This window comes from Apostichopus japonicus, chromosome 11 (assembly GCF_037975245.1).
Source record: "Apostichopus japonicus isolate 1M-3 chromosome 11, ASM3797524v1, whole genome shotgun sequence".
NCBI classification, from domain to species: Eukaryota; Metazoa; Echinodermata; class Holothuroidea; order Aspidochirotida; family Stichopodidae; genus Apostichopus; species Apostichopus japonicus.
Window position 1 is genome coordinate 1,935,984 of NC_092571.1, and position 26,578 is coordinate 1,962,561.

Consider the following 26,578-nt stretch of genomic DNA (forward strand, 5'->3'; position numbering starts at 1 on the left):
ACTGGTTTACACTGGTTTAAGTTCTACTTCAATTTATTTTCATATGTCACTTTATGAACGCTGGTCGCCTCAACATTCGTATGGTTACTGTTTCTCTTTAATCTACGGTACTGTTTAAACCTTGTACTTGATGTATTGGGTTAGTAATTCAGACTAAGACTATAGTGAACTTCAATTGGAATAAACATCAGCAGTGTGTTCAAGATCTAAGATGGATGATGGAAGAGGTAATACCAAACATGGTGCCGTCAAGGTAGGATTATTCGCACACATTACTTTGTTTAAATTATATTCTAAGAAAGAAAGCAAAAAATGCACTTCATGTGTAAGATAACACACACAGAAGCGCCCGCCCGCAAATGTAATATTTCTAGGTTGCCTTTTTAATGAAAATATTTGTCTTAGTAATTCAACCTCCACCCTTCAGAAAGTTATACCGACTTAGTGAGAGGTTTTTTCTGCTTTATTTGTAATGTTTTGCAAGTGAACGAAAATGTTGGGGTGGGGTGGGGGAGTTGGGGGAGGGGGTACATGTGGTTTGGCGGTGTTGGGCGTGTGTGTGCGGGGAAGGGGGGTGGAAGACCACTGAAAACAAGTCCACATGAACCGTTAATGGAAGAACAATAAAATGTCCTGATTATTATGACATCAACTTTTAACTGGCTTCAATATAGTGAGATCATTACATGCCTAAACCGTCATTTTTTTTCTCTCTTTTTTTATTTCTCTTGCAACTATAACTTAACATAATATAGCACTCTAATGGTGACTTAGGGAAAATTCTTAGATGAAACTAAAAAGTATTTATTTTAGTACATTCTGAAGTTGTAAAAAATTATACCAAGGGTACCAATATTTCCTCCAAACACTGCTTTTCATATTACACAACAAAATGTTTTTTTTTGTAATAGAAAATAGTCCCTCAGAAACAATAGTAACTTATTCTGCAGTGGAATTTCTTTCCTTTTTTTGCAGTTGAAAATAAATTTTCTTAACTAAAATTATAATCAAATTCAGCTCTCTGGCAATGTCCGCACCAAACAACACTGTCCTAATGTCTAGTACTATACCAATATCTATATTATTTAACAAAGTTTGGAGATGATTCCAAAGCCTAACTGAGAGTGGGCAATAATAGAACAAATGTTCAATTGTCTCAACATACCTATGACAAAAAGTACAAGTATCATGAGTAATTGCTTACTGCAAGTACTTATTGGACGGGATTATCCTCTGAAGCAGCCTATACTGAAACCACCTCAAATTAACATCACTAGAACACTTGAATGGCACTGAACAATAAAAAGACCAATCTTCCTCAGTAATATCGAAGGTACCACATCATTTCGTATAGGATTTCTGAATCAACTTCGATTCCTGTAGTAACTTGTTGTAAGTATCTTTCGAACGGAACATACCGTTGTAAAGCATTTTGTTAAAGTAGCAATTGTTTGGAAAAGCAATATCCATATTCCCATCCAGAGCAGGTCCATTCCAAAAAGTTTTAATGGAGTTAATAATACCATAATATTCTACAAAATTCGTGGAAACAAGATATTTTGGGATGAAATTGTCAAAACTATAAAACCTGCCATCAACTGTGACAAAATCGCAAAAAAACCCCGGATACCTTTGTCATACCAGCGCTTGTACTACACTGGACTGTTACCAATTTCAATCAGCCCATTATTCCAGAGAGGCAAAGTTAATATGGTCGCATCATCATCAATGGTAGATAGCTCATCTCGAATAAATATATATGTTATTTCGAAGAGATTTCTGCAAAAGGGGTTAGCAGATCTCAAACTAGCTAATTTTATATAGAAATCCCCATTGGTAAAAAACATGTCGGTGCAAATATTATATTTACGTAAATAACAAGAGCTGAAGCTGAAATGATCACTCTTCAGAAGACGACCAAAAATGCTAATTTTGAGTGCCTCACAGTGTTTAGAAAAATCTATCTCATTCAACCCTCTATCTGCATAACTGAGCTTTAATTGTTTACGGCTTATATGGTCTGGTTTATTTTTCCATACGAAACGGAAAAATAGAGAATTTACCCTATTTCTATACTCCAAGTCAGTCAGCGGAAGTGACATAATATAATAGTTGAAACATGGTAACAAGAGATACTTAACAATTGTAATACGACCAAGAGCTGTAAGATAACGTTTTTCCCACAATTGTATCACATTTGAAACTTTATTCAATGCTTTATCGTAATTTTTTTTAACCATGCCCCCCAAATCTGTATTGAAAAAAACTCCTAAAAGAGTGAAATCTTCACCTGTGTTCCAACGAATAGCATACTTCTTATCAATTGGAATGGAAAGCCCTCTCAAACTACCCAGTCCTACTAAAAGGGACTTGTCCAAATTCAATTTGAGACCAGACAAATCTCTGAAATAGTCAAGTTGTACCATAACCCTATTGAAAGAAGTACTGTCACCATGCATGAAAAAAGGTTGTATCGTCTGCGTATTGAACAGTTTTGAAAATCTGTCCCCCAATATCAATACCACGAATAGAATCATCACTGTTAACGAGGCTATTCAAAAGTTCAGCAGAAAGAATAAATAGATAAGGGGACAGAGGGTCACCCTGCCTACAACCACGCTCAATGGGAAATTATTCTGACAGAAAACCATTTACCAACACTGATGAGTAATTATCACTATAGAAAGTATCAAACCATCTAATAATAGACGGCCCAAAGTTAAAGAGATTAAGAACTTTTCTAATGAAAGTAACTGATATACTGTCAAAGGCCTTTTCAAAATCAACCCCAAACAAAATACCCGGTGTATTATCTAACTCCAGGGAATGGATATCATACACTGTGCGAATACTGTCACCAATGTACCTACCACCAAGAAAGCCACTCTGGTCAGGAGAAATAATATTGGGCAATACCTTTTTCATACGATTAGCAATACATGAAGATGCAATTTTATAGGGAACATTCAACAGAGATATTGGTCTCCAATTATTTAAGTAATAACGTGGTTTGCCACCTTTCGGAATTAGGGTAATTACACATGCTTTTGTGTCACAGAAAGATAGTCCCAAAAACATTTGAAAAATTCAACGGAGAAACCATCAGAACCTGGCGACTTATTATTCTTCATATTCCTCAAAACTCCTGTAATTTCCTCATATGTCAGAGGCCCTTCTAGATCACTTGATTGATCAGTAGATAATTTCACAATTTTATCTGAGAACTTCTCATGGAGATCTTCATTTCTTAAAAAAAGCATCATGACATCTATAAAGTTGGCGATAAAAATGGAACACATCCTTTCGAAATTGATCCTGGTCGTAAAAATCATGGTCATCTGCATCTTTCAAGTGACTAATAGTTCTACTGACCTTATTTCTCTTCTCTAAATTGAGAAAAAACTTAGAAGGCTTCTCTCCATATTCCACCCAATCAACCCTAGCTCTTACCATACACCCATGCAGTCTTTTTTCACGTAACTTCTCCAACTCACGATTCAACTGATCGATATAATTCTTTGTGTCCTTCTATCTCATTATGAAAAGGCTCAATACGATTAATTTCCTCAATAAGATATTTTTCTCTACTGTTTTGGACCTTCTTCTTATAGGAGGAATAAGAAATTAATGCTCTCCTAATATTCAACAGCAGCATTTCAAAGAGAAGCTGATCATCAATAACTGAATATCCTTTCTTGGAATTGTATTTAAATTAGAGCGAATATATGGGAAGCATTCATACTGATCAATCGTTGAGTCAATCACATCATTGACTTTCTTCAAGTAACCTTCATCATCAAGCAAAGAATTATTGAACTTCCAAATGCCCCTACCCATCCTAATTTCATTGAAGTTAAAAGATGTAGTAATTAAAGAATGATCAGTTCTATAACCTGCTGTGATAGATGACTTCAACACCATGTTGAGTAAATCAGAAGAAATTAGGAAAAAATCTAATCGACTTTGCTTGACTGGATTTCTTTGACGCCAAGTAAACCTTCTCTCATTAGGATGCAAAACTCGCCACACATCAAACAATTCTAAATCACTCTGCATGTTTAATACTGCCTGTCTAGCTTTGGGATTATTAATATGAAGATAATTATAAGTATCAACTTCAGGATCAACAACGAGATTCCAGTCCCCAACAATAATAATATGAGGGGTATTAAATTCTCAATAACCTCCTGAGTGTTGTTTAAAAAAATTGGAGTATCGTTATTAGGCCCATAAAGGACCACGAGAGTGAATGTAAGTCCTGTAGTCTCAATGATTAATGCAATATAATTACCCTCATTATCAGAATGATGTCTACAAACAGTAACATTTCCTGTTGACTTTATACAAACAGCGACCCCCCCTTGAATTAGTCGTCCCAGGTGAAATATAACAATCTCCATCCCATTCTGAGAGAATACTATCAACCAAGTGTTCATCCCAATGAACGTCTTGTAAACAATAAATGTCACTTTTTACCTGTGTCAAGTAGTCAAAAACATCCTGTCTTTTATTTTTATTATTAAGCCCCCGGCAATTAAGGGACGAAATGTTGAAACTATTCGCCATAAGAATACTTCATATTCACCACTCCAAGAAGCAACACATCATGCAAGAGATTTTTTATAACAAAGATACAAACATAAAAAACAAAGAACAACACAGAACAAAGCACCGATACGGTGCTGAAAAACAAAGAAACAAAGAAACACATACGAAAAAAGATAGCACGATCATCCAACCAGGAACACACATCCCACTACAGCAGTTACCTCTATCAAAACCTCCATGATTCAAAACAGATACATGTAGACACTTCAGTCTGGGTCCATGTCTCTCTTTTATTTATTTTATGTCTACTCCTATCGGTCTTCACCATGACTATACAGGCTTCTACGGATCGCGGAACATAGGCGTATCTGACTCCGGCCCCTTGCCTAACTTCTGGTAGTTTCGCCCGAAGAGCTTTCCTAGCATCTCGATTTGCTGGACAAACATCATCGCTGATAAAAATCTTTGCCCCCCGATATGGCGTGTCCTTCAGTTTGCCTGGAGCTGCTTGGAGTATTTTATCCCTGTCAATAAGGTCACGGAAACGGACGTGGATCGGCCTCGGTTTCTCCTGTGATGGGTTCCTCGGGCCCCCAGGTGTACGGTGAACCCGTTCAAGGTTGATATTTGTGAAACCCATCAACCCGTGTAAAATATCATCTTTTACGATCGTCTCACACGATTCGTTATTTGATTCAGAGACTCCAAAGATGATTAAATTTTGCCTTCTCGACCGGTTCTCCAAATCATCCAGCCTCTTTTGTGTGGATTCCTCAAAGCTGGCTAGCTTACTTCCTAACCCTTCAAATTCCTCTCTCGTAGCTTTGCATTTCATAACTTCTTTCAATTCGACCACCTCTTTCTCCATGAACTCAACAGACTCGTTAATCTCCACCATTGCAGATTTCAGTGTTTTAAATTCGGACTGAATATCTGCCAGTTGGGTCGGAATTCCTTCCAAATTGGCCAGTTTTTCCATGAAAGTGTCCAACTTCTTATCTATTGTTGCATGCCTTGTTGCCATCTTACATTCGGACTAGCATCTGAACCTTAATTTGTGCAGGCAGTGGATGCACGATATAGGCCAGTAGTAAAGTACAGAAACACTTACTGTTCGACGGTAGAAAAACCTCCTTCAGGAAATCTTTTTTCGTAGCACTTTCGGAGGAACCAAACAGTGATATTACGTTTCACCGCAGTCCAAATTTGTCCCAAATCAAAGGGATCACTTTGTAGAATAATCACAGAGAAACTTCAATCAACTTCTGAGCAGGTACCGAATGTTTAGTCTATATGGACGCGGCCATTTTGTTTGCCGATGTAGAACCTCAGACTATTGACTGCACTGAATAGTATAGGGAGGAGATGCGCGATATTGTCATTTGAGGATCTAGACGGTAATCCTTTCTTCAAAGAATACGACGTAGCAACGTGGGTAAAAGTGTTATGAATATGACGGTATTGTTAACCTCATTCTTATTCATAGTCGGGTCTACTTTGGATCGACAAAATAGAGGTTGTTCTGATAGAAATCAGACGATTAGGGAGTGCATTCCCGTGCGCGTGTTTACCTGGAGGCCATCTTTTCTCTTCCTAAATGTTAAATCTAAACCGTCATTTTAATTCAACAGAATATCACAGTGGAGAACTAAATGTTCTGTAAGGTAGCAGGGTATCAAAAATCATATGCAAAGAATGCACATACAAAATAACAATCCACAGAATTGAACAAAACCAAGCATTTGTTATTTTTTTCGTTGTTCTTCTATTTAGGGCAGTGTGACGTTTTGCTTGCTTGCATCGTCAGTAGTGGCTTGTATATCCGGATCTTTTCAATTCGGTTATCAACTTGGAGTCCTCACGGGACCGTCAGATGTAAGTCATATTTAATATGCATGACACCAAAAATATGTAACGAAAAACTTCTTCTGAAATGAGAGCAAGGCTGGGCTTTATATGTCATGTCATGTCATGGGGCCGCCATGTTGCCAATCTATATTTATTCAATGGAAGGTGAAACCTTTTGCTTTTCTCTGGTTTTTCTTTCATAATATTTTAAGATGGCGGTAAAACAGCGTAGACACGGATCTAATGCCAGAATTATGAAACTTCTATAGTTTAGATTCCATGTTTGCTTTGCCAATCTATAAATCATAATAAAAAAATGTAACAATTACTGTACAGCATATTTAGCTCAATTATATAATATGTAGACTTGTTACGTTAGAATGCGAGAGGTCTCGATAATTAATTTTTAACGAGAGACAAGCCTGGTTCGTTTTTGAGAGGAACACAGACAAATTGACGAGTCTAGAGAACGTAAACTATATCGAACAATGGAGTTTGAACCAACAACAACAAGTGGTAATTACAAATATATAGAAAATTACTCACAAACTTAACAAGATAGGATACACTTTAAAACACGCTGGTCTCTTCCAACGGCGATATCCCTCAGCGGCCACGACCTTGATGACGACGATTCTCGGTCCGTTGTACCGCGTAATTCACTGGACCTCGACGAAGTTTCTCGCGATCCCAGAAACAGCAGTCACCTTCTTTCCGGCGATGCTCCAAAGTAGAAGACGGACTTCCAGCCACAATCAAGTGAAGCGCAAGTCGAACTTCTCGCCGACTAAATCTTAGCAGAGTCAGTCCAAATTCAGCTTTATAGCCACCAACTCCTGGCGTAACGAACTTCCTCAACGGAGACAGAAATTCTTCACCTTCTCCGAAATAAAGACTGGAACATTGTAGTTTCACAGCAAAGTCCTCTTCAAACTTCTGAATGGAAGTGTACAATCGATCTTGGTATCGATATCTCAATCCCTCAGAAACTACTGGCAGTTGAGCACTGATGATATATAGTAGAATGGTATAATATGTGTCGTCGCTTGTATTCGTTCAGAAACTGAGAAACTTTCCGATCTGGGGCGGGTTTTTATACGATTCGCCATGTCAAGTAATCATCTAGATCTTTCTCGATACACCTGAGTAACAATTCGACCCAGTTTCCCCGTTCCCGGAAGTCCTTTGCATATCTCGCGAACATTCCAGAGAATCCACGAAGATGCGTGTACAGCGTACAACGGGATTTCACGTAAACCGACGGGAACTGAAATCAGCGTGCCATCATAAGGAATATACCAGAACAATCGTGTATTGCTCGTTACATAAATAACATTCTGACACGGTAACCCGACCTAATTACTCAAATATTGATTTGTCACCTAGGCCATTTCAAATACTTTCTATATTATAACATTAGGTTCCTCACTAGCAGTGACTAGCGTTAGGCTACAATGGGCCCTCGTAACAGACTACGCTTGCTTAAGTCTTCAGTTTGTGTGTGAAGCAACATTAAAATGAGGATATCGCCAGATAGAAATTATACTTTTATTAGCATTTTGTTAGGGAAGTTGCTTATCACAGATAGGACTATCTCTATCATATCATACTGAACAAAAATGAAACGTTTCTTGTTGAAACTGTATTGACAAAACGAACAAAATAATAGGAAACATTTATATGTGATCTTAAGTCTTTATGTTAATACACACGCTGGTTATCACATAGTGATATATAATATTCTACAAGTCATGGCATTAAAAGCAGAAGTCATTATGTCATTATTAAATATCATTTCAAGAGAAATACTTGTGAATAAAGTCAATTTTGGCAAGCATTATGTGGCAATGTGGAGATTGCATTATAACCGAAGTGTTGCTTGTTGTTATTTGCCAACAGCAAAAAGTATCCCATAAGGACATGTAGAATTCGGTCATTATGTGATAAAGACTTTTTTTATTCACATAATCATTTAGAATCAGGGTTTTACCCCGTTTTTGTCCGTTTTGGCGTTCTATATATTATTGAACTTGCTGTTCTTTGCGTTATGTTTCAACTTCGCCAAATTCCAAACAAGATATTTCATGTTCACCTACAGTTAGATACTATAATCCAAGAGACATTTGGGCATATAACATTGTACTATGTTCTGTAATTGACTAGTGATCAACTGTTTAATTTTGGAAAGGAAATGTAGTGTATACCTTTTCAATCTCGAGTTCAAGGGCGGCGGAACCGGGGGGCACAGGGGGCACGTGCCCCCCATTTTTCCTCAGGTTAAAAATGTGCCCTTTTTCTACATACAAATTGAGGTGTCTCAAGTTAGCAAGAGGCCAGGGAACTAGGATGAACACTCGGGAAGGGCCGTTTCCGGCCATCTGAGGGGTTTGTAAAACCAAAAATTTTCTCGTACGCTCCGCGCCAACCGATGGTGGCGCTCCGCTCAGATAGTCGTGCATACAACTTTGCAAATCCTGGCTACGCCCCTGACTTTTAATGAATTTCTGTGGGTCAAACTCAAAGCTATTTCGAATGGAAAAAATGGATAAGATATTAACAAGAAATAAACTCTAATTCGGAAGATTCCTACATTAGCAACTAGCATGATTTCACCTCATTTTGTCTCAAAAAGAAAGCTTGTTCCTTGTTTCACAATTTGCACATTGGATATTGCAGTGCTAGTATACATATTTTATTTGAGGGGGGGGGGGGGGGGTGTTGATGGAGTGATGTGTATACGCAAATAAGATAATACAATAAGAGTTATAAAGGGTACTAAATATAAGGCTGCATCAGTCCAATCGAATTTCTGCAAAGTGCCCTTTGATGTCGGTGCCCCCCCCCCCCCCAGATTAAAAGTGCTTCCGCCTCCCTTGCTCGAGTTCGTCATGTGATTTCAAATCATGGTCTTTTTTTTGACAAACTATTTAACATATGTATGAAATGCCATCTTAGGTGCGCTGGTAGAGAACTATTGTAACTTTTTACATATTGTTATTTTTGTAATACGATATAGCTTCAATAAAAATTTGCATATATGCATAACAACAGATTGTTTGATTGTTTTCATAAAAATAGCTTCACACAATCGTGTTAGATTTAAACTTACAACTTCATATCAAGTATAGACAGAAACAGAATTTCTTGCAAGAAACGTTTCCTTTCTGCTATGTCTTTTTTATTATCTTGAAGCGTATACGGAATTTTTACAACGAGTCTCAAGTAGATAGGAGAGATGAACCACTAAGTGAAACTGCCAGCTTATGGCTCTGGTCTTCGACTGTTTCCGTCTTTTGCATAGGAGGCGCTCTTGGAGCATTGTCGTCTAGTTATTTAGCCGACTTTCTTGGGAGGTAAAGTCTTACACATTATTTAAATAGTTGACTTTCTTTGGAGGTAAAGCATTACGAACTATTTATATATATATATATATATAGTTGATATTCGTGGGAGGTAAAAGTCTTACATATTTATATAGCTGACTTTCTTGGGAGGTAGAGCCCTTAAAAATGGCATTTATAGCCAACTTTGTTGGGAGATAGAGCATTACGAAATATTTATATAAATAGCTGATATTCATGGGAGGTAAAAGTCTTACACAATATTTATATAGCTGACTTTCTTGGGAGGTAAAGCATTACGAAATATTTATATATATATATATATAGCTGATATTCGTGGGAGGTAAGGTCTTACACAATATTTATATGGCAGACTTTCTTGGGAGGTAAAGCATTACGAAATATTTATATACATGATATTCGTGGGAGGTTAATTCGTACACAATATTTATATAGCTGACTTACGTGGGAGGTAAAGCCCTTAAACGTGACATTTTATTTAGCCGACTTTCTTGTATGGTAAAGGATATAACGAAATATTTATATATATAGCTGATATTCGTGGAAGGTAAAGTCTTACACAATATTTATATAGCTGACTTTCTTGGGAGGTAAAAGCATTCCGAAATATTTATATATATAGCTGATATTCGTGGGAGGTAAGGTCTTACACAATATTTATATAGCTGACTTTCTTGGGACCGAGGTAAAGCCCTTAAAACACAACATTTATTTAGTAGTCTTTTCTTGTGAGGTAAAGCATTTTCATCAAGCTTAAGAAGTTATTGCCTGGAACAAAATAGGAGTTACTGACGTCGGGAAGGCAAGTTTGTGTTTTTAAACAACTGAGCTATCCATTCCTAAGTTAGTGGCCCTATTAACCATGGATAATTCGGTGACAAAGTGTTGGGTGTGCGGCAGTCAGAATTCAAAGTACCTCATATGGTCAAAGTAGGGTCCATGGATCATAGACTCCCCCCTCCCCTCCCACAAAAACTGCACAAATTGGGCAAAATTGGAATGTTTGAAATTGAAAATACCTCGCTGGTAACGTATAGTAATATAACCTTCCAGCTGAGATTTTTTAAACAATATGGACACAATGACCAATAGCCACAAAATAACCAATAGTGACTACATAACCAAAAGTGACAAAATATATTATCCAACAGGGACAAAATAGCCAACAGGGACAACAATGAATAATAGGGTCACAATACACAATATATTATATAGGAACTCAATACACCTTACGAACACAATAAACAATAGGGATTCAATAAAACAATAGTAACTATAAATAATGGACTATTCGCGCATCTGCTTGAACTCACCTAGTGATATAAAAGGCAGAAAAACGTAACCAAAACTCCTACTTTAATAGTCAGTGACTATATACAACAACTTGCTGGGATTATGTTACCGCGTAATGGAGTACTCATATTATTTATGTTGTAGCCTATGTTTAACTAAGAGAGGGGGGAAACACATAAGCTGGAAATATGAAAAATATTCAAGGCAATTAGTATTGTTACAATGTATGCTAACACATGATGTGCAAACCACAAAACACAATTTACTGTAATCTTGTTAACTGTCTTATTCATAACGGGAACAGGGTCTCAACTATACGAGGGTTGATAGTACTTCTATAACCCCTTAACACCCTTTAGCAAACACATTGACATAAGAATCAATCTTTTTTGTTTTTCAGGAAAGGGACAATGCTTTTCTCCAATTTGATCTCCATTTTTGGAGCTTTATTTATGGGCCTTAGTTACACAATCAATTACTATGAGATGGTTATTGTAGGAAGGTTTGTGATTGGTTTGTACGGTGGTAAGTTTATTTCAATATTAGTATTATGTTCACAAGGGTACTTATCATATGTGTACCAATTTTGTTTTGTACACATCTTAATTTTTTTTTTTTCGTAGCTTATAAGTACTTTGTGTTATATCTATAAACATGCCGGCACATGGTGTAATATTTATAAAATCAACGCGGCTTCAAACTTGTTTTTTGTTGTTGCTTAGACATTGGCTATCAAGTTCAAATTGGTTCATATAGGTATGTTGCAAACTACATCTTAACCGTATGGTTCATATTACTATACTGTGGTATGTGGATGACGAAGTGTCTCAGACATATCGATCATTTTAACCGAACTTTGGGATTTCCTACTTGTGCTTTCAGTTTTTTGTAGCAAGCATTTTCATATTTGATATTATACAACACCTAATTGTATTCTGGTCATTTGATTGGTCAATTGCTCGTTGATTGCATGAAAAATCCGCTCTATTCCACTCTATGAAATAGAACCATGGGTTATACTTTTTTGGTAGCACTTTTTCCAATGGTAAGAGAGCAGAGAAACCTGTCTGTTCAAAACAATCTGTTGCATGAGTGCATTTAACCCATCTTAATATATGTTGTATAAAACAAATAATGGTTTCCATTCGTGCAATAGTGCTGCGCCTCGTTGAATGGAACATTCCATCTTTCAACTCATGAAATATTTGCACTATTGCACGCATAACCATTCAATATTTGTATATTATACAACACCTAATTATATTCTGGTCATTTGATTGGTCAATTGCTCGTTGATTGCATGAAAAATCCGCTCTATTCCACTCTATGAAATAGAACCATGGGTTATACTTTTTTGGTAGCACTTTTTCCAATGGTAAGAAAGCAGAGAAACCTGTCTGTTCAAAACAATCTGTTGCATGAGTGCATTTAACCCATCTTAATATATGTTGTATAAAACAAATAATGGTTTCCATTCGTGCAACAGTGCTGCGCCTCGTTGAATGGAACATTCCATCTTTCAACTCATGAAATATTTGCACTATTGCACTCATAACCATTCAATATTTGTATATTATACAACACCTAATTATATTCTGGTCATTTGATTGGTCAATTGCTCGTTGATTGCATGAAAAATCCGCTCTATTCCACTCTATGAAATAGAACCATGGGTTATACTTTTTTGGTAGCACTTTTTCCAATGGTAAGAAAGCAGAGAAACCTGTCTGTTCAAAACAATCTGTTGCATGAGTGCATTTAACCCATCTTAATATATGTTGTATAAAACAAATAATGGTTTCCATTCGTGCAACAGTGCTGCGCCTCGTTGAATGGAACATTCCATCTTTCAACTCATGAAATATTTGCACTATTGCACTCATAACCATTCAATATTTGTATAATGTATCATCTTCGTAGGTTTAAGTATCACCATTGTTCCGATCTACCTCATCGAGATATCTCCTGCCAATCTACGTGGAGGGATTGCTATAATACACCAGGTTATCCTGAATTGTGGTTTACTTATTGCACAGGTATGCATGGGTTTAACACAAAATGACATATAACTTAATGATTTCTGTGACATCTTACAGAGGAATATGAGCTTAAAACTGCATTCATTTCCTATACACACATGCGTGACGTTAACGAAATTTCCAATTACCTTTACGTAACTTGCCAAGTTTGAGGATTTCATTTCTGTCACATGTTACACATGTTTCGAACACAAAGTAGTAATTACTGATGCACGGTTGTGGGACATGAACAGTAGTTGCTGTACCGACCATTAAGTGCGAGTTCTTTAATACGCGATTCTAAAAGGAAATCTTATCTAGTCGTTTATGGTATAAGTAGGTCTATGAATATTTACCCGAACATGTCCTTTCTTCGTTCTCGGCATGACGAAGTGGCGTAATTTAAAGAGAAGTGTGAACTGGAATCAAGCGGTACCGTAGCTCCTTGACTTCAAACACATAGCTGGTACAGTAACTACTGGTGCCACCTGTAACATATATTACTACAGACTGTACATGTCCTACAACCGTGCAATCAGTAATTACTATACTTTGTGTTCGTAACACGGTAACACGTGTTACAGGTGGCACCAGTAGTTACTGTACTAGCTATGAGTTTTGGCTGGCATACAACAACGCATTCACGTTTGCCACAAATGACGTCACTGACTATATGTGTAAAAAGAATTGGAATGACGCCAACTATTCAACTATTTACACATACACACATTATGGTCAGTGAAATCATCTGTGGGGAATATAATTTGCTGTCGTCTCCAAAAGCGGCCCAAGCATGTATGGTATAATTTTGATTAATTAAATACTGAACTTATTACCTAACAATGTATTAATTGTTAAGAAAGTATAACGTTTCATGCATGACGATGAAAGTATCATTCCGCCCGCGAGAGTTGGATATTTTAATTACTCCGCAGATTCTTGGTATTTACGTATTTGACTCCGAGGAAGGTTGGCCTATCCTTGTCTCCTTAACTGCGGTACCTAGTATCATTCAACTATTCATACTTCCATTTTGTCCCGAGAGTCCAAGATGGCTTTTTATTAAGGAAGAAGAAGACAAATGTAGACAAGGTGAGATCTAAAATATACAATTTCAAATAGACCACCCCCTTACTGCAGTAATAAATGTGTGTGATTTGTTAAGGGGCGAGGACGGGAGCGGCCCGGAGCGGGTGGGGTGCATGGTGGCAATTTCCAGTGGTTTCATTTGTGAAATATAACATAAACCACAACTTGGCTATAGTTCAAATCAGAAGAATCTAAATTAGAGCAAATATTAAATTATAATTTTCCTAGTGTTGGTCAGAAATAAAGTAAAGATGTGTTTTTTTTTTCCAAAAATATTGTGATTAGCGTTAACGAGACTCCGTGGCACACATAATGTTGTCGAGGAAATGGATGAAATAAAAGAAGAAGCAATCAAACAACGACAAAGCGAGAAAGTCGGTTTATGGGATGTTCTGATGATAAGAAACCCGGATTGGAAGAAACCTCTCATTATCTCGGTTTGTGTGCATGCTGGACAACAGTTGACTGGTATCAATGCGGTAAGACTATATAACTTGTAAACCCTCCAAAAATGAGGAAGGTGTAGAAAATAACACCAAAAGGAAATAAGTAAATATTGAATTGTAGGCAAGATAAAAGTTGTTGGAGGTAGGGGAAGGGGGAGGGAGTGGAGCGGAGGAACCTTTCATTCCCATTTGCACCAGGCACCGTCATGCAACATGGTTGGTGGGAGTGGGAGTGGGTGTGGGGTTTCTATTGTCAATAGTAACTCTATACAAAACAATATGTAGTTTGGTATGGCTCAATGATGATGTATTTCGATAACCGTTGTTCATGATATGTTACATGTTTGAACGAAAAGTCCCGCCCTTGAAATTGCAATATTAACTGGTGTAAAGTAAGTCACAACACTAAATGATTACATGTTATCCAGCGACTGGATGAGTGTATCCTGTATTCAATTGAATAAAAACATGTTCTGTTGATTTGGCCAGCACAATCGAGTGTGGGGGGAAGGTTGCAACACACGAGAACATTAAATTTGGCAGAAGACCATGTATTCTAAATTGCAGCTATACATGAATTTTGAGCAACGAAATGGTTATAACAATATATAGACATGTCCTTCTCATGTCGAGAGGGATCTTATTATGCTTGAATATGGCAGGCTCGGTCAAACATAATCCAACGTTATAATCCAAAACAGACGCCTGCAGTCAATATCTTTGTTATTAATGTTGCTTCACAGATCCTGTTCTATTCCAGGGAGTTATACGAACTGACCGGCCTAGACGACAGGCAAACGGGTTATGCCGTGGTAGGCACAGGTGTCATCTGCATAGTGACAAGTATTATTTCGGTATGTATGAGTAATGATGAAACGTTTTACTGGTTAACTGGTGGCAGTGTTGGGATTGCAGTTATAGTTAAAGCTTAATAGTTAACGTTAAAACAATACTTAAAAGAAATAGTCCAGGTAAAAATTACTTTTTGATATGTTACAGATGAACATACTTTCATCATTCTAGTGAAATTTGCATTCAATTCCTTTTGAGATATTGACAGTTGAAGTTATCTGATATTCTACCAAAAGTGAACTTGAAGCAAACAGGTGTGATATCAGAGTTGCACACTGGCAAATAATGTTTTGTTTTTTTCTTCATTTTTTAGTCTATCGATTTGACATTGCGTTGGATAGGGTTATTAGTTTGTCTAAAGGGTATGTGATATTTATAAAATACCAATACCTATAGAACATTCACATTATGGAGGCATCCAATCGTGGAGTATAAACTTAGACGTACATTTTAAAGGGAAGCAAAACATTATTTATCATTGTGCAACAATGACGTCACACCTGTTTGCTCCAAGTTCACTTTAGGTACGAAAGGTGGCAACTTCAACTGTCAATATCTCAAAAACGGTACATAGAAATTGAATGCAAATTTCACCAGAATGCTTAGAATATATTCCTCTTTAACATATGAAAAAGAAATATTGATCAGGACTATTTCTTTTAATCGTTAAAAGTAACTTCTATATGTGTATATCCAGATCAAATATCATTGCCACATGACAGGGGATCCCGGCCGAATCTGAACCGAATCAAGGAAAACCGTGTGGTTGAGATACAACAACATATATAAACATTGCGATACATTATGTATACAGAGGGTCACACGTGATCAGCTTCGCTTGCGAGAGTCTTTACAATACGCAGTTATTTATTCAGAACTATACGTTAACAAGATCCGAAGAGGCAAAATATTAACTTTCCGGTGGCATCATTTTCCAGATAGTAAAATTCAAGTTAGTTACCTAACCTTTTATATTTACTGAGTATGTGCCAGCCTTGCTTATACGAGAGCCTTTACACTACACGTATACTGTTTTGATCCATAAATACGGTAAATAAGTCCCAAAGTGGTAATTGGGTGGTGGGGTGGGGGTGGGGGCGGGGACATTGCATCGTCAGTCGGGGATTTAAAAAAAATCAGACCGGAAGATTTAGACCACTATTACGGGTGGTGTACACCCCTCTTCAAACTCAGCAAAAAATCAAGAATATTTACTAGCACAACCTTGCGTTAACAGGTACTTATAGACCTAATTTAAACTCTAAATATGCCTCAGAATGCAATACATGGGAAAATGCTTCAGCTAGGACACGGCTTCATCCCCTCCTCTATAAACTCCTTCATTCGCCTTCGCTCCTATCATATAGGATTAGTCCCTACCTAAACCAGTCGGTGGAATTTATAATCCACCCACCCCAACCCCCCCCCCCCCCCCATACACACAAATATGTTATCATGTACACTCCACTGCAGAATAGTACTGCGAAATTTCAGATTTTTCAACTAACCAGTTTTATAGATTACTTGACCTTAGGTCAAAACTGAGCAACAAAGTGTCGTTCGCGCGCATACGGTGCCTTAATAGGGACATAGGAAAGAAAACAGAAATTGAGATAAAATGTCAAAATTTTGAGACAAAAAGTGCAACATTTTGAGAGTCCGGGGTCCCCCCACCCCCCCCATGTCCTATAGGGCCACCGCACGCGCACCTAATTCTATCAACACTTGCATATTACCACCTGTTCACTCATGTTTGTCTAACGTCATTGAGGAAACAAAACCTAAATATTTAAATGATAGCTACTTCTTTTATTTAACACTAACTTCGACGTTTAAAGAAACAAGAAACTTGCTCTCTCCCTTGATTTATTTGTAATGCAAAAACCTCTCTACCTTACACCAACATTAGGAGTAGCCTTACACAGACGTTGTTTTTTCTCCAAGTGTAAACCAAGGGTCCTTGATGTTCGAACAAATGTTAAACAAAAATTAAGCTTTCTCCTTCTCTTTTGATTGTATAAAAGAAGGAAGCCGTTCTGTTTTAATGTTACTTTTCTCCTATAAAAGGTCTCGACTTATTATAGAACATTTATAGAATATGTAGATGAAACAGAAGCTAAGCAGAGGTTTTGTTGTTTCTTTCAACAGATATTTTTGGTGGACAAGCTTGGACGTAGAGCTTTGCTACTTTACTCAGTTGCTGTTGTAACTGTTTCCTCTACTGTTTTGGCTTTCTCAATCAGTTTTCAAGTGGGTACAACATTTTATGGAAAGTTTAATATATTTACCTAATTTTTTGTGTGTAGAATCATAAATGACAGTAAAGATTTTGTTATTGCTGTTTGATCAACCATATAAGGTATCTGTATATACTTGAACAAAGAATGTTACACACCCCAGTTGGGACATTCACTTTCCATTGCCTTTCATGTATGTCGAGCTACAAAAGCACTTGTATTGACAGTATGATCGGTATGACGAATTTTGCTATCAGGCCAAGGTTAAGAATCGTTCAAACTCTCAACACCATCGATTTGAGGAAGGTACAGAGTGGTTTTGCCAGAGGTTTTGTAAGAGGCTATATGGTCGTATTATATATATATATATATATATATATATATATATATATATATATAAAAAGATCATTTATACCAACTAATACTTTGTTCTGAGAGTTGTAATTACACACGGTTTTAGAAGAAGCTTCATATCGTGTTAACTCACAGTCTATTTTAAGACACTTTAAAATACACCTAGCCTCTACATTAATAAACGTATATATAGGAAGTAACAAAGCGTAGGTCACGTTAAGTAATAGTACGCTGTACTAGTACACTTTATTTTTGTATTTATCTTCTTGTTTTAGGACCACGTGGATTGGTTGAAGTGGATCTCTCTTGGCATGGTGTATCTCTTCATTGTGGCATTTCATTTTGGAGCAGGTAAAGTTAAAGAAGTAAACTAACTATGGCAACAATTCTTGGCCGGTAATCATCGACACTATCTTAATATATTCCACAGCATAAACGTTGAGTTATACAAGTGGACGTTTGACAGAACTGAATTTGATTAAATTCTCAACATATCTCCATCACCCTAACTTAGTTTTTCTAAAGATAACAATCGCATGTCCAAAAAACATGCTAGTTGTAACACACAACACACGCATGCGCAAACGCACACATCATTTTAAAACTGATCGAACGCTGGATTTACGTGTTATGCATTTAGCATAAGTATTGCTAACTTTCCATAATATAAAAAATATACGGCTTCGTATATGTCTATTTTCACTTTCAATACTTCAATACCATTCAGCTTCAATACCATTCGTGATCGTTCCCGAGTTATGGTCCCAGGGTCCACGTGCAGCTGCTATGTCCATCTCAGCACAAGCAAACTGGTACAGTAACTTTCTGGCGGGATTATTCTTTCCTTATCTACTGGTAAGTTTGCAACAACTTCAAACAAAACGTTAAAATAGATGACACTTGCAGTTGTGTGGTATCGTCATTATACTGCTGAGTCTATATATGTATTTCGTAAATCAAGTTAGAATAATGATAATAATATAAGAATTTGTAAAGTGCTTTTATCCAGTTAAACTAGAAGACTACGTCCTCCCACTCATTCGTATGATCAGATGAGTTCCACTACGGTGCTACTATGATGATTTACGTCAATTATGGCAACTGCGGACGAAAGATGCCCTCCCATAAAACCCATTCAAATGTATACAACGTTCAAATTGCATTGTGTCTGTATACAGTGTCTAGGTGCAGAGTACTGTTTGATACAGTATACACAATAGGTAATAACGAACCAATATTACATACCAAATAAAAATTGGACCAGAGGCTGTTTAAGGCCTAGTCTGGGCTATATTCTGCATTGTACAGGTGCAGAGTACTGTGTGATACAGTACACACAGTAGTCAAAATTGAACCAACATTACATACTACATACAAAATTGGACCAGTGGCTCTTGAAGGCCTAGTCGGGCTATATTCTTATCACAGAGAGAGAAATTGTTTTGCTGCTCATGAATAATTCATTGGTGTAACTTTAAAAAAAATGCAACATCCATTACTCATTAGGCTAATCCTGTAGCGCGTCATTTTGTTTGGGGAGTACAGCTGCTGCCAGAATTAGTTTACTTGTGAGACTGATTTCATACGCTATTACCCTTCAATTTCAAAGTCTTAAGTAGTGTTTTTACTACGATTAGAATCTACACTGTAGAATAAGGCAGTTTCTGTTACTCTCGGCATCTCATACTTTCCGCTGATCACTTTCCGCACACAAATATCTTGTGCGGAAATAACTTTTATATTTCACTTGTAAACATGTACATTGTATGTTCTTCTTCAATTTTTGGAAACCAAATCCAAGATGATGAAAATCATCTGGGAAAGTATTAGAGAAAGTCCCTTCCTGACTTTAAATGTCCAATGACTTCTTCAGTGCCACCTTAATTTTATTAGGCCTAACATGAATTTTTAGGCCTAGCCTACATTAGGTTTACCACTGCCGTAATAAAGATTCAAATCATGCAACTAAAAAAATAAAGTTTATACAATTTATAGGCTACCTAAGTTTAGGCTATTTTGCTAGGTGTACATGATGCACCACAAACCAGTCTTAGCTAGGTTAGGCCTAATCGAGGCCGAGCTTATTACTTTTAATTTTAGAGACAGAACTTACTGTACATAGCCTAGGCAGTAACAGGTACAAGTAACATGCTGATTAGGCCTATGACTAAGAATTAGTTACCGGGGTGCCTAGCAAAATTTGTGACAGTGGTCCATTTAATATATTCATTCATAACCCATGTTCTCAAATGGGGTGACAAACAAAGAAATACCAAGAAATTTCTCTAAGGAGATTCTGGTCAGAGCAATTGTCTCAGTGCCGCCCAAAACATTTTCGGTGACGAACTGGTTGCCATGTAGCTTAGCCTAAGTCACATTGCAATGTAACTAAGGTTAACGTTACGTCTTACTACGTAACGCTACGGCTAGGCTACTTTCGTGAATCTCGCACGGTATTGCGAACAACTTGTACCTAAATTCCAGACCCCGAAAGGCCAATAGATCAGAAAACTGACATACCTGTGATTTAAGCAAAACTGCTTTCGTCCGCAGAGGCACTTCTTTTCTTAACCTACGCCTAACATTCAAGCGAAATACTTCAAGAATGTATAAGAAAGATGGTAGTAAGTGTGCAACTCGTCAATTTGCAGAAAATTGATGCATTGACGAGATCCGTTATCTCGTCAAAACGTCAATTTTCTGAATTTTGTCATCTTGTCGAGATGGTAGTAAGTGTGCAACTCGTCAATTTGCAGAAAATTGATGCATTGACGAGATCCGTTATCTCGTCAAAACGGCAATTTTCTGAATTTTGTCATCTTGTCGAGATGGTAGCAAGTGTGCAACTCGTCAATTTGCAGAAAATTGTTGCATTGACGAGATCCGTTATCTCGTCAAAACGCCAATTTTCTGAATTTTGTCATCTTGTCGAGATGGTAGTAAGTGTGCAACTCGTCAATTTGCAGATAATTGTCGTTTTGTCAAGTTGGTAACTCGTCAATGCAATGTCCCTTCTACGCTTCCGTAAAAGTATGTATAGTGTCGTAGTCGTTGATGCAGTAGTATTGCTGTCTGTTGATGGTTCGTACGACATACGACATTACGTACACAAAAAAGTCAACATACGCACAGAAACGTTTTCTGTGGCCATGGCTCCGTGCCAAACTTTTTGGTTTGACGTCATCATTTTCTACAAATCGTAGTCTTAGCAAAAAAACTCTGTAAACTGCAGTCATTTTCTTTACATTTAGATCCAATTATGACAAGTAATTATTATCTGGAATATTATGTATACGTAAAAATGAACTGTATATGTCATTAAAATTCATTTTTGGACACTGCTCTTAGGATACTGTAAATTCGACATTGTGACATATGTACATTTTAATGAAACGGCGTGGAATTCTGTTCCCCTTCAGAGCTGAGACCCACATCTAAGCCCGAGAATACTCTCTCGCAAAAAAAAAAAAAAAACTGCGCAGAAGCGCCGCAGGAGCAAAGTACCCAAAATGGACAGAACAGTTATCAAACAAATGGATACGCATTCATGATTAAGTACGTCTTGAGTTCTTTCTGAAAAGTTGACACATGCTGGATTGTTTTCAGATGTAAGGGGAGACTGTTCCAGAGCTGTGGGGCTGATCTAGCAAAGCAACGTTCCCCATAGGTAGAAGTGCGAGCAGTAGGAACAGATAGCATATGTACGGTACGCTTGAACGAAGCACCCTGCTAGGTCTGTATTCTTGGAGAAGTTCTTGTAGGTAAACTGGGGCTAAACCATTCCTTGTTTTGAACACAAGGACAATAATTTTATAATTGTGTCCGTAAATCTAAGCCAATGAAGATCTTTAAGAATGGGGTGGACTGATTGGATAAATGCCCTAGGCCTCCAAACATTTTTGAACTGCCATGAATTTCGACAACATATACCCCAATGTTATATACCAACTTCTTTTTAGTTCAAATCTTTTTTTTTTGTGCTGATGCCAGGGGGAGCTCTCGAATGTCACAGGCAATCGTTTGCAACTCCGAATAAAGTACCATACCCTGCCTGCACGCGTTAGTGGAAAAGAGAATAGGGCTGCTGTGGATGCGCATGGGTGTTTTCAACAGTGGATCTGGTCTATGCCTTCACTGGCAAGCTAATACACAACTATAAACAGGGATCTACTCACCCCTCTATCAATTCAGTTTTCATTTCTTGAAATGATCCGTCCATCCAATAATTTGTCTGTGATCCAATTCCAGCTGTCCAAAGTCCTGTAGTGATAATTCCAGGAAAAATGTGGTTAATTTTATTTAGAAAATCAAACGATCAGTTTTCTTACCATATAGACAACTTTACAGAATAGCAAATATTCATATATATATATATATATATTTATATATATATATATATAGCTGTGAAAAACAATTATCCTAAACATGAGAATAGTGAGAAATGTTCCTTGCCGAAAATAGCAATAAGGCTAAAAACTCTTTTTTTTCTAGCTGTAGCCTTATTTTATGATAATAATCATACAGGCCAAAAAGGGAACAACTTGGGCTGTTGGGAGAAGCAAGTTCATCAGTTGTTCAAAATGTAACTAAATACTACATCATTCTAGACACCCTTTACTAATTTATAACGTAACATCGGCTAATGTATAAGAACGAATCTATAATCCGCGATACTATATTTTCAAGAGACAACTTAAAACATTTCTGTTTGATTCCTAGTTTCTTTTTTCCCTTGGTTTCCTTTGCGCTTTGAAGCGCTATGTAAATATAATTTATTATTATGATTATGATTATGATTATTATTATTATTATTATATTCCAAAATAAGCGAGATGTGCATGGGGTTCAAACTGTACATAAGACGAACACATGTCTACTTTGTTACATTACTGATAACGTGACAGAAGAAAAGATTCATTTCAAATCCGGAAAATGGTCCTTGTTCGGATTATGAATTATTTTGAGCATTATATTCAAGTCTCGCTATAGTCTGCTTCCCGGCAAGTCATATCAAATTGATCTGGCATGCCTTACATTTACTTCCCGAAACCAAGTAGGTGTTAGCAATGTAGAAAACCACGCTCTCTCCAGATATAAACATAATTATGTACGTACGTGAGAGTTGGTAAATGTTTTTCATGTTCTAGTCGTGTGATTGGCAGGTCTTTTCATTGCACTTTGACCCTAAGTACGATTACCCTTATCAAGAGTTAGCTAATGATTTCGCACATAAGAAAATCCACAAGAAAGGCACAGTATAAACAATATATTGAAGTGATGTGTTTTGCCGACGTCCTTTTATAACTATCTGTTCTTTGAGTAAGAACGACGGAAAAGTAATAAATATGTATCACAACGTCTTACGGGTATTGAGTTCATTGTTAGCAAGTACTATATGAATGAGTCTAATATCGTTTACTTATTTGTGAACAATTTCCTACGAAACTTGCAGTTGTATTAGGATGTAAGAACTAAAAGGCATAATTTAGCTGAAGCACACAATATTATCCGATTAGCCTATGCAAGCAATTTCATATATAGACATATAGAAAATTGCAAAAACTTGTAAAATTCTTTTTACGCAGAAAATTAATCCACGTTGCTTGGTTGATTCTTGCGCAGTAAGCACGTATTTATTTTTGTGTATGACTGTTCATAGAAAATCTATGAGAACAGATGAAAATTTTTGAAAGCTTTTATGTACATTTCTCCCTTTCAGGATATTATGACCGGCTACACATTCTTAATTTTCGCAATGTGCAGTTTCCTTTACACTCTTATGACCGCCTTCTATGTGCCCGAGACAAAGGGACGCACATTTGAACAGATCACGGCGTCGTTCAAAAGTGGCCAAAATGCAGATTTGACAAGCAATTCGGGCAGCGATGAGACTGCGGGCATAATAAACCCAGCCGGCGAAATAAACCCAGCGGGCATAATAAACCCAGCTTATCAAAAGCCGGAGGACACTCCAGACCAAGAGGAAGCAACTCCAGACCATTCTCTTAAACCAGGGTTGTCCAACCTTTTGCGGAATGATTATGATGAAAGAGAGGCCGCATGAACCTTACGCTCGATCTGTCGATTTTTTGCCCAAAGCCCAAGGCAACAAATTGTGAGCACTGTGCGCGGAGCGCACTGATTCAATTTCCTTCCTGATAAAACAGATGAACAAAGTCCAGCCGCCCCCTCCGCTGCGTACCAAACCACAATGTATCTAGCAGTCTACAAATTGGGAATAAATTGTTTCATATAAAAGCCTTGCTTGGTAGCCGTGCTCAACCAACGGACGTTACTGAAGTAGACGACATCATCCATGTCCGCACCCACTTCCTCAAGGAATACCTTGAATTGACGGTTATGAAGCCCTCGCGCCCTTATAAAGTTCACAGTGGAAACAACTTTCTCCATAACATTATTCATTTCCATTGTTTTTGAACACAACTGTTCCCGGAGAATGATGCAATGGTGTGCTATTATTTCGTGCATTCACGGTCCATTTTCCGTTTCTTCTCGGCCTTTTTTTATTTTATTTCTATCATTATAGTGTAGGCCTGCACCCAGGGCGGAATTTGAGTTGTGAAAGTGGGGGGGGGGGGGGGCAAACCTGCCAGCAAGACTATCTTAGCGGAGCGCCACCATCGGTTGGCGCGGAGCGTACAAGAATTATTTTGGCTCTACAAACCCTCCAGATGGCCGGAAACGGCACTTCCCGAGTGCTCTAAGCTGCATATAACCATCCTTGAAATATGGATCTCATGTCTGCAATTGTATCTAGATAGTTAATTATCGTTTAAAAATTTGAAGAGGATTGATAGTAGAACATATGGTCAGATGGTGATGTACAACTTTTGTTATACGTCACTATCTAAGCGGAGCGCCATCATCGGTTGGCAAGGAGCGTCGAAATTTTCGATGAAAGGTACCCTTAGATCGGTAAATTTAACACCCATATAGGCTTTACATTGCATCTAAACAATTAATGAACGTGTGTAAATTTAGGGAGGACGGATAGAAGAACTTATATGGCGATGTACAACTGAAGCTTATACGCCACATACGGTGCACCACCATCAGTTGGTGCGGCGCGTCGAAATTTAAGCAAAAAGGAAATCCTAGATCAGCAAAAATGACACCTCTGATAACAATAAATCGCATCTAGACAGTCCTTTCCCCCTAAAATTATTAGCATATTGTGCATTGGACCGATCAAGAATATGTTCAGCACCCACTTCGAAATTCTCCCCGCGGTCCCCACTTCTTGGAGCACTTGGCAAATATTGGGGGCTGAACATACCTTTACCCCCACCCCCACTTTTTTCATGGGGGATAAGCCCTCAAGTCCACCAGTTCCGTCCCCACTGAAGTCGAGGCGGGGTGACTTTTTGGATTTTACAATGCGACTTGGTACAACATGGAGCAATATTTACGGGTCATTTCATAGTACTGGCTGAGATTTTGAAAATGAAATTATTACCTGGCAGTACCAGCATTATGTTTGAACTATTGCCAGATTATCAGGGGGGGGGGGGGTGTCATGTGTCAGTGTATTTAATTTAATTATTGATATACCCAATATGCAAAATCTGGCTTCGTAAATCGTTCCTCTGGATTTAGTTATTCAACGCATTCAGTAGAGCAGCAACGTTGAAAATCAATTCCTGAAGCTAGCACTGTAGCACATGCCGCGGATTCATCACATGCAGAATTGAATCGCTAGTGTGTTAGCTTCAGGATTCGTAACCTGTGCTGCGATCAATGTGCTAGCTCCAGCTCCAGTTATTCTGCATGCTACACGTTACGATGTTAAACACAAATTCGACTTAGATTCGAAACAAATAGGCCTATTTGATAGAGCTGTTGTAGGGGAATAATGTCGATCAGGGTTATGCACATATGTCTGCAAGAACGACAAAAAAGTCAACTAAGGTCTGGGAAAAAGTGGGGGGGGGGGGGGCAAATGCCCCCTCTTGCCCCCCGTAATCCCGCCCATGCTCGTAGGGATTAAGAAGTTTGAGACTTTATTAATTAAACAATATATAAAGATTGTGAATATGTGCTAATTAATTTTGTCCGACTACAAGCTATTATTATTAGTATGATTATTAATGCTATTATTAATATGCGATTCATTTTGGATGAGTGTATTTGTAAAATAATCTGTGACGTCATACACAGACTACACAAAAAAAAATGATGTTCTTTTTCTTTGAAACTGTACATGATGAAACCATTGAAAAAGAAATTATGCCATTTCCGTGACAAATGTTACTCTAAAGTTGGTAAGGTTTAATCACGTGACGGCAGTACGGTTTCAATTGTGGATGGGTCCTAATTCCATCAGAATAGACAAAACAGAAACAAACCATTGTGAAACGATGATATTTTCATGTACGGCAGCAGATCATATTGCGCAATGCACTTATCATAGCAAAATGAATACATTTCAAAACTTTGCATATTTTAAGCAGCTTAATAGCCTATAATGGTTATCCATGTAAAATAAACCTTTCTAACCTACGTAAATGGAC

At 37.5% G+C, this 26,578-nt stretch overlaps 1 protein-coding gene and 1 long non-coding RNA gene across 4 annotated transcripts in view; one reads left to right on the top strand and one right to left on the bottom strand.

Annotated features, from left to right (window-relative positions):
- On the top strand, positions 1–24,607 carry LOC139975721 (solute carrier family 2, facilitated glucose transporter member 1-like). Of its 2 annotated transcripts, none has more exons than XM_071983831.1 (12): positions 1–253; positions 6,322–6,423; positions 9,589–9,749; positions 11,452–11,576; positions 12,972–13,087; positions 14,005–14,161; positions 14,444–14,637; positions 15,348–15,458; positions 17,605–17,706; positions 18,323–18,398; positions 18,775–18,902; positions 23,767–24,607. In XM_071983831.1, exons 1-12 carry the CDS (start codon positions 212–214, stop codon positions 24,109–24,111), a joined length of 1,659 nt encoding a protein of 552 aa, XP_071839932.1. In that variant the 5' UTR covers positions 1–211; the 3' UTR covers positions 24,112–24,607. The 2 variants fall into 2 exon arrangements, with proteins under 2 accessions (XP_071839932.1, XP_071839933.1); XM_071983832.1 differs by having other exon boundaries at positions 18,775–18,859; positions 23,767–23,897.
- LOC139975732 (uncharacterized) overlaps positions 1–26,578 on the bottom strand; it is a 156,905-nt gene that overhangs the window by 43,043 nt on the left and 87,284 nt on the right. For both annotated transcript variants that reach the window (XR_011795870.1, XR_011795869.1), the window contains exon 2: positions 22,223–22,307. This is a non-coding gene — a long non-coding RNA (uncharacterized lncRNA). The remainder of the gene's footprint in view (positions 1–22,222; positions 22,308–26,578) is intronic.